At 50.3% G+C, this 13,248-nt stretch overlaps 1 protein-coding gene across 4 annotated transcripts in view; it reads right to left on the bottom strand.

Annotated features, from left to right (window-relative positions):
• Positions 1–13,248, bottom strand: part of FHIP1B (FHF complex subunit HOOK interacting protein 1B) — an 889,991-nt gene that overhangs the window by 314,811 nt on the left and 561,932 nt on the right. For all 4 annotated transcript variants that reach the window (XM_069640430.1, XM_069640429.1, XM_069640431.1 and 1 more), the window contains one exon: positions 7,031–7,189. In XM_069640430.1, coding sequence (XP_069496531.1) covers positions 7,031–7,189 — 159 coding nt within the window. The remainder of the gene's footprint in view (positions 1–7,030; positions 7,190–13,248) is intronic.

Raw genomic sequence — 13,248 nt, 5'->3', positions numbered from 1 at the left:
TGTACCTTGATGGAAGCGTGAGACAGGCCAGCCTTGGCCAAAGACAGTAGGTACGGCAATACTTGAGGGGCCGTAATCCGCAGAGGGTTAATCTTCTGTGCCCGGCACCAGACGGAGAACCTCTTCCATTTGTGTCCGTAGCACTTGAGAGTTGAGGATGCCCTGGCCTTTGCAAGAACCTCTCTGCAGTCGGCCGGGATGTCGTATCCTCCAAACTCTAGTGCTGCAGGAGCCAGGCCTGCAAGTTCAGCGACTCTGGTTCGTGATGAAGAATGGCGCCTCCTTCTCTGGAGAGAAGATCCGCGTCCGTCGGTAGCTTGACTGGTGTGGACGCTGACAAGTCCAGAAGGTCCGGGAACCAGATCTGACTCGGCCACGCCGGTGTGACGAGGATCATCCTGCACCGGGACCTCTTGAGCTGGTTGACGAGCCGGAGTAGCAACGGCAACGGCGGGAATGCATAAAGGAACAGGCTGTCCCAGGGGAACGAGAAAGCATCGCCCATGCTCCTCAGTTGGGGAAACCTGCTGGCGAACCTCCGGCACTTGGAGTTCACCGCCGTCGCGAAGAGATCGATCTGGGGTTCGCCCCATCGTCGGAAGAGTCGGTCCACTTGATCCTGGCGCAGTTCCCACTCGTGGCACGAGCGCAGCTCCCTGCTGAGTGAGTCGGCGATGGTGTTTTTTATCCCTGCCAGATGAAAGGGTACCAGAAACATCCCTTGTGCGATGGCCCAATGCCACAGATCCTGGGCTTCCTTGGACAGGGCAGGGGATCTGGTTCTGCCCTGCTTCCGAATGTAAAACATCGTGTTGGTGTTGTCGGTGAAGATCCTCACCACCTTGCCCTTGAGGGACAGAAGGAAGGACCTGAGGGCCCAGATCACTCCGCGGAGCTCCAAGATGTTGATGTGGAGAGTCTTCTCCTCCGAGCACCAAAGGCCTCTCGCGTGGAGGCCCCCGGTGTGCGCTCCCCAACCTTCCAGGGAGGCATCCTTCGTCACCGTCACCTGGTGGGCCGGGGCTAGGAAGCCTGTTCCCGCTGTCAGATGAGCGCGGACACCCCACCATCGTATCGCCTGACGGAACATTTCGTCGAGCGAGATCCTGTCCTCGAAGCTGCCCGTCGTCTGGATCCAGTGGGCGTCGAGGAATTCTTGCAAGGGCCGCATCCGAAGTCTGCAATGGGGCACCAGATAAATGCAGGAGGACATTATTCCGAGGAGGGACTTGATAGACCTCACTCTGGCCACGTCCGTGGCCAGTAGATGTTGCACCTTTCCTAGGATGGTCCTTATCCTTTCCTCCGACGGAGAGGCCCGCTGCGCCACTGTGTCGAGCTGTGCTCCCAGAAACAGGGCGACTTGCGACGGGACCAGGTGGGATTTTGGAAAGTTGATGGAGAACCCCAGGTCCGTGAGCAGCTGGACAGACTTCGCAGTGTGTTCCACGGCGAGCTCCCTTGTCCTTGCCCGTATGAGCCAGTCGTCCAGGTAGGGGTAGACGGGGATCCCCTGCAGGCGCAGCCGCGCCGCCACTGGTGCTAGGCACTTGGTGAACACCTGGGTGCCGATTTTAATCCGAGCGGGAGGGCCTTGAACTGGTAGTGCCGCCCTTTGACCACGAACCTGAGGAACTTTCAATGCCTCTTTAGAATAGGGATGTGGAAGTAAGCATCATCCAAGTCCAACGACGACAGGAAATCGCCCTCCTCCAGCTGTCCCAGCACGTGCCGGAGGGTGACCATCCGGAACTTCTGTGTCTTGATGTATTTGTTTAGTCGTCGCAGGTCCAGGATGGGACGCCATCCTCCTGTCTTCTTCCTCACGAGGAAGTATCTTGAGTAAACTCCGGAGCCCCGAAGCCTCTTCGGGACGAGCTCGATGGCACCTTTTCTGAGCATCGCCCTTACTTCCAACAGCAGTTGAGGGATGTGATTTTCCTTCCTGGCCACGGGAGGAATGTGGGGGCACTTCTTCTGGAACTCGAGGGCGTGCCCCAGGGCCAGGGCGTCCAGCACCCAACCGTCGGTGGAGATGGACTCCCACACGCTGACGAACTTCGTCAGCCGGCCTCCCACCGGGGTGCTTCGGCGGAGGCCCGACCCGACGGACCGTTCAATCTTGCTTGGAGGCCGCTTTGCCTCCTTGACCACCTTGGCGACGATGGCGGGATCCACCTGTCTTGCCGCGTCCCCTGTAGGCCTCCTGCGACGAAGACCTTGCAGCTTGACGGTAAGTAGAGGAGCTGCTGCCGGCTCCCTTGGAGGCACCCTGTCTGCCTCCGGAGCTCCGAAAGGACGGCCGTCGCTGTTGGAGCACACCCAGTGCACGGGCCGTCTCCGTTTCCGTCTTGATCGCCTGAAGGGATTCATCAACCGCCTTGCCAAAAAGGTTGTTCCCATCGAAGGGCATGTCCGAAACCTTGGTCTGAACGTCCTGGCGGAAATCCGTCGCCCTGAGCCATCCTCGTCGCTGTTGCCCAACTGACGGAAACCGGTGTCGGCGATGTCCGTAGCCACGTAATGGCGTGGTCCGAGGCAATCTCACCTTCCTGCAAGATTTCCAGGGCCTCAGCTCTCTTGGCATCCAGAAGGAAGTCCAACAGAGGGGAGATCTTGAACCACAACTCCCTGTCGTAGCGGGCTACGATGGCCAGGGCGTTTGCCGCCTTGATGGTCGTTGCTGCAGATGAGATGACCCATCATCCCATGGCATCCAGTTTCCTACCCTCGCCGTCCGGAGGGGAGGGGGAGGTCGAGACCGATGCCCCCCCCGCTTTCTTCTTGGCCGCCGCTGAAACGACCGAGTCCGGGGTAGGTTGCGCCCTAAGGCACAAGGGGGCAGCGTCGGGGACCCGGTACTTCTTCTCGTACCGGTCCCTCTTCGCAGGAGCCGTTGCAGGGTTCTTGAGGAGGGCGAGCCCCTCATCCCAGATGTCATCAAGAAGTGGTACGGCGAGGACCGTCTTCCATTTAGCCTCGCGCCGCTGGTAAAGGAACCCCTCCTTCTTTTCCTTGGGGGCAGAGCTGGAAGAGCTTGGATGCCCTGGAGAACATTGCATGGAAGGATCCAATCTCATCGGGCGGGGACGCCCGGGCAGGGGGCGACGGGGGACACGTCCCGTCGTCGCCTCCGTCGTCATCCGTACCCATCGTAGTCGTGTCCATGCCTGTATCATCCCCGTGGGTAGTGGACCGGGGGAAGGCAGAGAAGGCCGCACCGTCGCCCTCGTCGTCGCCCTCGTCGTCGCCCTCGTCGGGATCCCTCCCGATGGGCTGGGTCTCCTCCACGACTTGGATGAGATCCTCTTCAGAGGTCGTGTCCGTATCCACGACGGCCACCACCCCCTCCCCCTCTTTTCCAACGAGGACTTCGTGGGGGTCTTCTCGTTGGGCCTGAAAGATGACTCCCTCCGCAGTGGCAGGGAGACTCTGGTACCTGAGGGCGCCTCCACTGGTGTAGCCTCCACAGGCTGAGCCAGGGCCGCGGCGACATCCTCAATCAAGGTCCTAGCAGGGTGAATCACGGCCAACGTCACCTTCTGTGCGCCTGGGGCCTTCACCTTCGGGGGAGGGTCTGAGCCTCACTCCCCCTCTGCCGGAGTCTTAGAGATCGACCGGGGCCTCTCCAGAAGCTTCGCCGGGTTCTCGGACTTCTTCTTACCCGAGCCAGAGCGTTGGCTCATGGTCGATGGCGCCGGGGAGGGTGCGCCCTGCCTGGCAGCCAAGGAGCCCGACCGTTCGGCGCTCCCGGTGCCCGCGGACTCGCGGTGCTTAGCCTTTTGTTGGGCCCCCATCGCCGGAGCACCCTCACAGTACTTAGAAGACCGCTCAGACTTCTTCTTCTTCTTCTTCTTCTCGCCTGGCGGGCTCTTACCTTCCAGCCAGTTGGCGAGACGGAGGTGGCGATCCTTCATTGTCCGCTCCGACATATTTCCACAAAACGCATAGTCCTTCTTCTTGTGCGTCTTGTCCTCATGGAGACAGTAGAGGCATAACGAATGCTCGTCCTCCTTGAAAACGTTCTGAAGCTGGCATCCAGGGCAGGTCCTGAATAGCTTCCCGGGCGTCGAGCTCCCTTTCCCCTGGGCCATGTCCGGGTAGGAATCCTCCAAAAGCGTAACTCGACGAAATCTTCACCCTTGAGGGGCGGAGAAAACTCTGAAACGGATCCCCGTTGATCGGAAGTAGAAACGGTGGAGCTTGAGGCTCATTTAACGGATGAAATGAGAAAATCTCCTGAAAAAAGCGCGAAAACGCAGCAAAAGCTCGAGAGCTAAGCACGAGGACTCCCAACACTTGAACGTGCGGTAAAAATCTGAGGATGGCTGCCAGGGGTGGGGCTTAGGGAGAGGGCAGTCATTGGCTGGGGGCAGTATGACCCAGAGACCAGTGATTGGTTACTACTGAGAAAGACAGATCAGAAACGAAACTGATACTGATTTTTTCTATACCGAGGATTCCCGGCCTGACGACGGAGAATATTCATGAGCATGTGAATCCATGCCAGACCCCATGCTGGAGAAAAATGTTGGGATCTGCTATTTAAGGCCGATCCAACCATTTGGGCTACGCTATTGGTGCTATACTTTATGAAAATACTCAAGTTCGGCCAAATACCCGAGAGCTGGCACCCAGTCTATTCTGGTTCCTATTCTAAAGAAGGGGGATAGACTTATACCAACGAACTATCGCCTTCTGGCGATAATGGACTCAAGCCAGAAACTATTCGCCAATGTTTTATTGGAACAACTAAATACCTGGATGGAAACAAAGAACATATTTAGCATATTTCAAACAGGATTTAAGAAAAAACACAACACAACCACCAACATAGTGACATTTCAGTACCTAAGGGCATTACGGCCCAAAGGGAATAATAAGCTCCAGGGTTGCTATGTTTATTTTTCGAATGCTTTCGACTTGGTTTCCAGAAGTAGACTCTACTTCTAAAAAAAAACGTTAAAAAGCCAAAGAAAAACATTGCTGTCTCATATCCTATACCAGAACTGCCCCTAAAGTTGTTTCCCCATTTTCAGCAACCCTACATGGTTGTTGTTACCTTAACTCCCCCCACTTGCGGTTGTGTTGGTTTGTCATAGTGTTGTGAGTGGACGTGTCCTCTGGATGATTCCTTCAATTGTCCACATACAATTCTGGCATCCGCAAAGCACACATCAAGTGCTGCTGTAGACATGAAAAGACCACAACTTGCATATCTGCCCCTTCCTCTTGCGTGTATGGATGTTGCTGTGTTGTCCCAATGTGTTCATTCATTGACTAGTTTATCACTCGCCTCCCACAAGAATCACACAAGTGAGACTCGCACCCACTGACCCTAGGGATTCTCTACTCCCCTTACCAGGTGTCACCCAATGGCATATGTCGGTCCACTCATTTCAAGAGAAGGGCACTGACTGGTGTATCACACGTCTCCCCCAAAGGTCCTGTAATTGGGACTCTCACACAATTGCCCCCAGGTATTCCCTGGTCTTCCCTAGTGATAAGGACATGCTGAAAACAGTTTTTTTTCTAGTGGCAAGTGTGTAATTTCCAGATACTTAGATACAGAATGCTTGGGTTTGACTCCTACCACCAACAAGTACTGCTATTTTCTCTAGACTTCTAGTGCTGTCACACAAAATTAGGAGTCATGTTCATGTGTCTCGCACCTCGCCTTCATGTTCCAAGTGTGTGAGAATCAGCTCTTTACAATCCAATCAAACACCGCAATGCAAGTTTCAACTAGGGCAGCACCTGTACTAATTCTGCAGACCAACCTTACCAGGATTCACCGTTAGCTGGTCAAACCAATGCTAAGTGGCTCTGATACTCCTCCATACAGACAGTTTAAGAACGGCATAGCAAGTGCACGGTCAAGATATTCTCAGGAGGCATTGTAAGGCTACAGTGCAGGGTGCTTAAAGATGCTGAATCTCACAGCTCATCACCAAAAAATGGACAGAGAAACTTGGTATATTATCCCTGTCCTAACATTGTGGCCTCTAGCACAGAAACCTCTGGGTTTTTATAGAATGTACACAATGAGCATTACACTGACAAGCCAGAATGATACATTCAGTCGATTCCATGAACAATCAATTTCCCAACAGTACATCCTCTGGCCTTGGAGGACTTGGGGCTTTACAGCACCATGTAAGATCTGTACTGGTCTGCTCGTCCCACCCATTTATTTAACCACTGTCTCCAAGAGATATTCTCTATTACATGTAATATTGTCTGATCCATTGCCTAGTGCCCATGTGCCTCTCGTTCCAGTTCTCAGGCAGCATGAAATGCCTTCAATGATGACACTGAGCCGGAAAGTGAGCATACCTGCAACGTAGACACAGCCGGACTGAACATTCATACAACCTTGTGGGCTTTCACGTGCATGCCAATCAATAGGCTTCCTTACAGCGACACCTCCCTAAATGTGGCTGCGGACACCACACCATCTGCTATCGTGGCTGAGGAATTGCTCTTTCCATGGCTCTTGTATGTTCAGAGCTCATGCAAGAATAAAATGCTGCCAGCGTCAATGAAGACACCTTTGTAGAGTTATTTGATAGGCGCCTGGTTCGAAATTGAGGGTAGCTGGGAGAGATGTATTTCCTGCTTGTAGCTTAGAAGAGCCTGGCTAGTTTGAAACCAACAGCTAGCAGGAGTCGCGTTTGGCTTCCCAAGATAACTTATGCTGTACAGATAAACCTATATGAATGTATGTCTGTTTATTGGGAACACACTATAAATAAACATTAGGACACATTTATACAGCGTTGGGTCACAAATATGGGGAAAAATGAACACTATGCACTAGCTCCTGGTCACTGGTTAATGCTAAATACACAGGAGCTGGTTTTAGCTCCTGCTTATCCAATCGCAATGTCGGTCCCTGTAGGGTGTTTGAATAAGACATTGCAAGGGTACAAGGCAGGGTGTTTAAAAACAGTGTTGTAAGCCTACCAGCCATAAGATGTGGCTGGAGATCCAATGGAAGTTTAAAGGCACAGGGTACACAAGAGAATACCTGAGTGACGGCATTGCAGAACTCCAATGAATTCATAAACAGAACAAGTGATGACACGCCGATCCAGTCTTCTCGCCGCAGAAAGTGCCAGTCGTCACCTCGGACCTCGATCTTTCGTGGAAGTGAAGAGTATAGTGCACTCAGCCCGGTAGCCAAGATCTGGAAGAGGAGAAGGCATCATGATTATTGGCCATGGCCATCCTTAAAGAGCAAGAGGACGTTATCACGTAGATTAACTTCTCCCAAGGGCTACAGTAGGGTTTTACTATGTCACAATAGAAATGTCCATTATTTGTCAGTATACAAGAGTTGTAGTTCTATTAAATAAATGAAAGCACGTATTTTACTTCGTATTTATTTACTAACCATTTCAGCATCAAAGCAAAAGTTGACACAAAAAACTACAAACCCAAGTGTCCCCTGGGCAACGCATGGTACATACAATCCCGTTCAATGAGGCCATCACTATGAACTGCGTCATTTCCTTTGCTCCGTCTCTTTCTTTGTTGCAATAGTTCACAACAACAAGCAATTCATGGCCTGTCAATCAGGAAGCTGGACATACTAACAACGAGAACACTGGGACCCTGCAACGGCAGGTGGTCAGTCAGCGCAAGAACCACCCCACGGTCCACAGGACAATTCCAATACCTCTGTGCATCAGGGTCCTCATCCGGAAGCTTTCTGCTCGCGACCTGCGAATGGGCAACAAATACCCGCTGCAATCTCGATAACGCAGGTAAAGGTAAGAGCATTTACAGCTGATGTTCATGCAGTGAGGAATGCAACTATTCTGTGTGGTTTTAATACAACTAGAACTTCCTTATACAATAAGTAATAGAAATTCCTATTATATGCCAAGACCTGGAGGCAGGTGTTTGAGATTGCTCATAGCCTGCTCACCACAAAGTAAGCTACCTCCCTGACAGCTTTAAGGTACAATTCCTTAAAGGTGAAGACCATAGACTGTACTCAGGATATCCCGAGGCTGGCAACACAGGTTAAAGGTTTTGCAGAGCATAGCTCCTCTAGCTAAATGAGTGCTGAATGCAGTGTTATTAATACCGGCATCTTCCACAGTCCAAGTGTTCCAGCAGGAATCGGCCAGAATTACCGAATATAAATTACCGACCCCACCAAAAGACCTAAAACACATACCACGAAAAGTTCGAACTACCAAAAGTTCGAACTCGTAGTATGTGTTTAGGTCTTTTTTGGGGGGGGGGGGGTCGGTCAAAATAAAAAAGAATTTAAATGGCTGCGGGCGTGTCCCCTGCAACACCCCACTCACCATACTAAAATAACAAAACATTTTAAACATTCAAAAAAATCCGGGGCTGCGGGGAAACCCCTGAAACTGACCGGAAAAAAAAAGAAGAAAAAAGAAAAGGACGGAAGTGAAAGGGAACCGGCGTCGGAAGGAAAGGTAAGTAGGGTGGTGGGGGTATGTTGTGGGTGTAGGTGGGGGCGTGTGGGGGTGTATTTGTATGGTTTTGGGGTTGTTTTGCAATCGATGTCCGCATGGGAAATGTACGAACATTTTGTATAGCGTACATTTCCCATGCGAACATTTCCGTTGCGGGTTATTCAGCTGCGGGAAAATCACACAGATTCGTTCCAGCATGCCAGCATGTGCTGGATACCGGGTGCAAAGGCTTCTCAAGCCCAAAAGAAAGTGTGACAGCACGGAGATCCCGTTGAGACCCGTGACCTTTTTTCTTAGGACAGCACACCACACATGTAGGTAGTTATCAGAAAAGCGGGATACAAGACTGAGGTCAAATCTGTCTTAGTATGGTGAGTAACCATAAAATGAATCCCTTCTGGGGAAAATATGCAGAAGGCAGTACCCAATGCCTGAACATCTGCCCCAGGTTTGCAGGGCACAGGAGCAAAGTCATTTTCCCCAATAAAGCATTGTGGGATAGGCAGTCTTTCTCTCCGCAGCCAATGAGAGCTGCAAAACCGTGTTGACGCTGGATAGGGAAGAGTATCTGCAGAGAAGGGGTTTAAACTTCACACCCCTTCGAGGTCAACCGTCTAACAGGTGTTCCCCCCCACTGGCTCTTTGTCCACTAAGTAATGCCCTGATGAAACGGTGCATCTGTAACGCCCGTACCCCCAGGACAGAACACCATGCTCAGGCAGCACTAATTCTTAAAAATCCAAATAGACCTGCAGGGCCCTTCCTTTCTTTACGTACTCGACCTGCAAAAAATGCACTCAGCCCATTGAGATGGGTAACAAACAAATACCATTGCTTTGTGTAGAATGCTGCATGCCAACACAAGCACAATTGATATTTGGCACAATGCTGCCACCTGGTGGCCAGCCACACACAGTGAAAGTGATCTGCCATTTACTGCTAACAGAACTTGTTTTACCAGGAAAAGTATCCCAGACCTTCAATAAATGCCCTAGACTATCCACCGGACTTGCTAGGAAGTTACCCAACATCACCCCAGAAGCCAAAAGACAAATTGAACCTTGCAACACTAATGAGTCACCTCATACCGACCATCTAGCCACTTAGCTCTTTGCACTGCAAGGGGCCCTCAGATACCAGATGAGGATCCAAGGACCAGTCTAGATGTCAGGCTCAGGTTTTCAGTAGTTTATCAGGGAAACTTTACAGGGTTGGAGAAAGTAATGGGATGGAATAAACCCACAATTGTAAGGATCAAGAGGTATAGATGTTACAGATAAAATAAAAGTTCAAGATAACTTCTCATCAGCCTGGGTTTTAAAGAGATCCCAAACCATTTGTGACCCTTTTCCTCGTGTGGGTGTTCCAGCGTGCCATTTAGGAGTATCCAGTGGCTCTTAGGAGATTAGTATTCCAGGGAAGAGGGATTGTAAAATTTGCAGAAAGTTCCAGAAGAATCAGAAACCAGGCCTAATCATCCACAAGGAGGTTGAAAGGACCAATGACATGTTCTGTCACCACACTTTCGCAAAGACATAAGCCATCACGTAGGAATGGAGGACGAGGTGTATTCTTTCCCTGCTCCCAAAGATGTAGGAAAGCATCAAAGGCCATCGCGAAAAGGTCCTGTCTCAAGCTAAAGAAGCAGGCAAAGTGTGCATTCAGCCTCGAAGCATCCAGGTCCAATTGAAACCGGCCCACAAAACTTCCAGTTCCAATCACCTAGGCCACAACATAGTGCGGGTCCAGTCTGTGACAACATTGGAAAGGCCTGGCAAGTATTCTGCAGTAACTGCCAGATGGAATTCTAGGAACTAATGCCACAAGTCATCCACCAATTCGCAAAAACGGCATCTTTTCCATCCAAGGTGGTTGTTGTACAACACTGTGAATACATTGTCCATCCAGAGAATAAAGGGGTCCACTCGATCTCTGTTTAGGGATCTGATGGGGAATGACCCAGCCAGTTGCTTGAGGCAATTGATGTGCAGACTCACTTTGGCCAGTAGATAGCTCAATGCAGCGAGGGCTCCAGCCTGACATGCTGTTTGATAATCAGATCTGGAGCCAACGCGAAGGTATCACGGCTTTTCCATGCATCCATGTGGTCTAGCCACCAATGTAGCACTGTCAGGGCTTCATGATCCAGGGGCACTAGATTGTTGTCTGATACACATTTCCAGAAGTGTATTAATTTTATCCTCTGGATGGCTCTGTAATGAAAGTGTCCTGGGAGCATAACCTATATGGAAGAGGCCAACAGTCCCACAACCCTGGTCAGCAACTTGGTGAGAAGAGCATGCAATTCCCTTTTTATGTTGTGAGCATTCCTACCCGGTAGTTGTAGTGTGGATAAAACAGTTTGCAACTGGAAACAAAGGAATTGCATCCACCAGTTGGACTACAATTCTGACTTCTTCCATTTGCTCAAGGAAACTAGCCAAGATTCTGGAAGAGAGCCACAGCCATGTCCGTGTGTAAATGTAGGCAACCTGCATTCTGGGATGTGTGTCTGGATTTGTAATTAGATGGGCTTCTGCTACTGGTCGCATCAGTGCTGTGAAGCACCAATGCACAGACACAGTTCAAATGACAGACTTGTGAATCCACAGTTCCTTGGCCCACTCAAAGTGAATCAAATTCCAGTGTGGGTGAAATAAAGGAACTGTCAGATAAGTGTCTTTATGGTCGAGATATGCGTGCCAGCCATCCCTTTGTTAAATATCTCTGAGGGGGTGTATAATCTCCATCTCGAAGTGGTGGTAGGCCACCCAGGAATTTTTCCCTCAGATTTATGGAACGGCATACCTTCCCCATCTGGTGACCAAGGAAGAGGTTGCTGAGTAAACCATGAGGGTGCAAAGGAGTTAGTGAAATTACTTTCTTGCTGGCGAAGTCCACCACCTCTTTGTCAGTTCCCTCTCCCCTTGCGAGTAGGGAACCGTGTCGGTATGGAGTGTCATAAAAATATAGATAGAAACCTTGCACAGAATTGAGGCAAAAAGGGACTTTCTCCAGGGGGAGATTGAGCAGGCGGGGAATCAGGCAAGGGCAGTATTTGCAGCAGTGTCTACATTTAGTAGTCCAGCATGCATTGCGGCTTCCCTTGCTCCCTCACAGAAACAAGCCGACGACTTCAATACCTTCTTTGAAGAGAAGACCGCAGCCATACAGAAGAGTATTGATACTGTGAGAGGCAAAGGGGGGTTGTTAGACTATAACAAGGAGGATCTAATACTGGGGAAGTGGGTACAGGAGGAATACTTTGGATTCCAGCATGTGACAGAGGAATTGATACACTCACTTATTCTCCAACTCAAGCCTACAAATGGCTTGGCGTTTGTGATGCCCGCCTGTGCATCCAAGCGGCTGGCAGCACATATTACAGCATTTGTTACTCTATTCGGGAACAAGTCCTTGTCTGAGTGTTGGGTCCCGGATGCACTTAAAAGTGGCATAGTCAAACCCCTGTTGAAAAAACCCAATCTGGACCCAGCCGTGTTAAAGAACTACCGGCCAGTGGCCGACTTGATCTGGCCAGCAAAAATTTTGGAGAAGGTCATATCTTCTCAATTTCAAGCATTTGTGGATAAAGAGGGGTTGCTGGATGAACTCCAGTCTGGTTTCCGAGTCAGGCATGGGACGGAGACAGCGATGCTGGTAGTACATGATGATCTGTTGGAAGCTGCAGATGCTGGCGGATGATCAACAGTGTTGTCGATGTTGGATTTATCTGCGGCTTTCGAGACAGTGGATCATCAGATTATGTTGGAGCATCTTGGAAGAATGGGAAAGGCTTCAGAACAAGTCTTGGTGTGGTTTAAATCCTTCCTGATGGACAGAGTCCAGCGGGAACTATTTGTGATTTCACCTCAGAGGTTGTGGTCCTCGGTTGTGGTGTCCCTCAGGGATCATCATTATCCCCACTGATATTCAGCTTGTACATGCGTCCAGTCTTAGATATATTGAGGAGGCATGGACTGAGTTTTCACTCGTATGCCGATGATATGCAAATCAATATTGAGATGAAGAACATCGAGGACGCATTTATGAGAATTAATCAGTGTATGGTAGATATTCATAATAATTTAGCATTTATATAGCGCTACGAACCCTCGGGTATCTGAGCGCTGCTTATTATTACCCACTGTGCGTGGTGCTCATTTATCAACCTCGGAAGGATGAAAGTCTGAGTTTGGCCCTGCCGGGATTCGAACCTGCACCAGCAGGCTCTGCACGGATGTCAAAACGAGCACTCTACTCGCTGTGCCACTTGACCGGCTAAAGTGGATGGCGAGTAACCAGCTTCAATTGAACACAGCAAAGACTGAGATTGTTCTTTTTTGCCCTAAGGGGAGATTTACGGATGAGAAGCAACCATTCTCCCCGCATATTCTCGGTGAGAAACTTCTGTTTTCCCCAAAAATGTAAAACCTGTGCTGTGTCTGGCAGGAGAACCTTGCCAGTGAAGCTGAGGTGGGGGTTAAGGTGAAGTCAGTATATTATTCCTTACGGATGCTTAGGAATGTTCTTGCCTTTTTGCCCTTTGAAGATCATGCAGTGGTTGTAGGGGCGATGACGAACACTCATCTGGACTATTGTAATAGTCTGATGGCTGGTATTCCAGCCAAGCAGATGTCCAGACTCCAGGAGGCCCAGAATGCAGCGGTGAGATTGGTAGGACATTTTGGTAAAAGGGACCATGTATTTTCTCTTCGGAGATCCCTGCATTGGCTGGCGGTCGAGGATTGAATCAAGTTTAAAGTAGCTTGCTTGATATACAAATGTCTCA

This window comes from Ambystoma mexicanum, chromosome 7q (assembly GCF_040938575.1).
Source record: "Ambystoma mexicanum isolate Mex_15411 chromosome 7q, UKY_AmexF1_1, whole genome shotgun sequence".
Taxonomy (NCBI): Eukaryota; Metazoa; Chordata; class Amphibia; order Caudata; family Ambystomatidae; genus Ambystoma; species Ambystoma mexicanum.
Note: the sequence above shows the minus strand (reverse complement) of the source record. Positions and strands in the feature narration are given on the sequence as shown.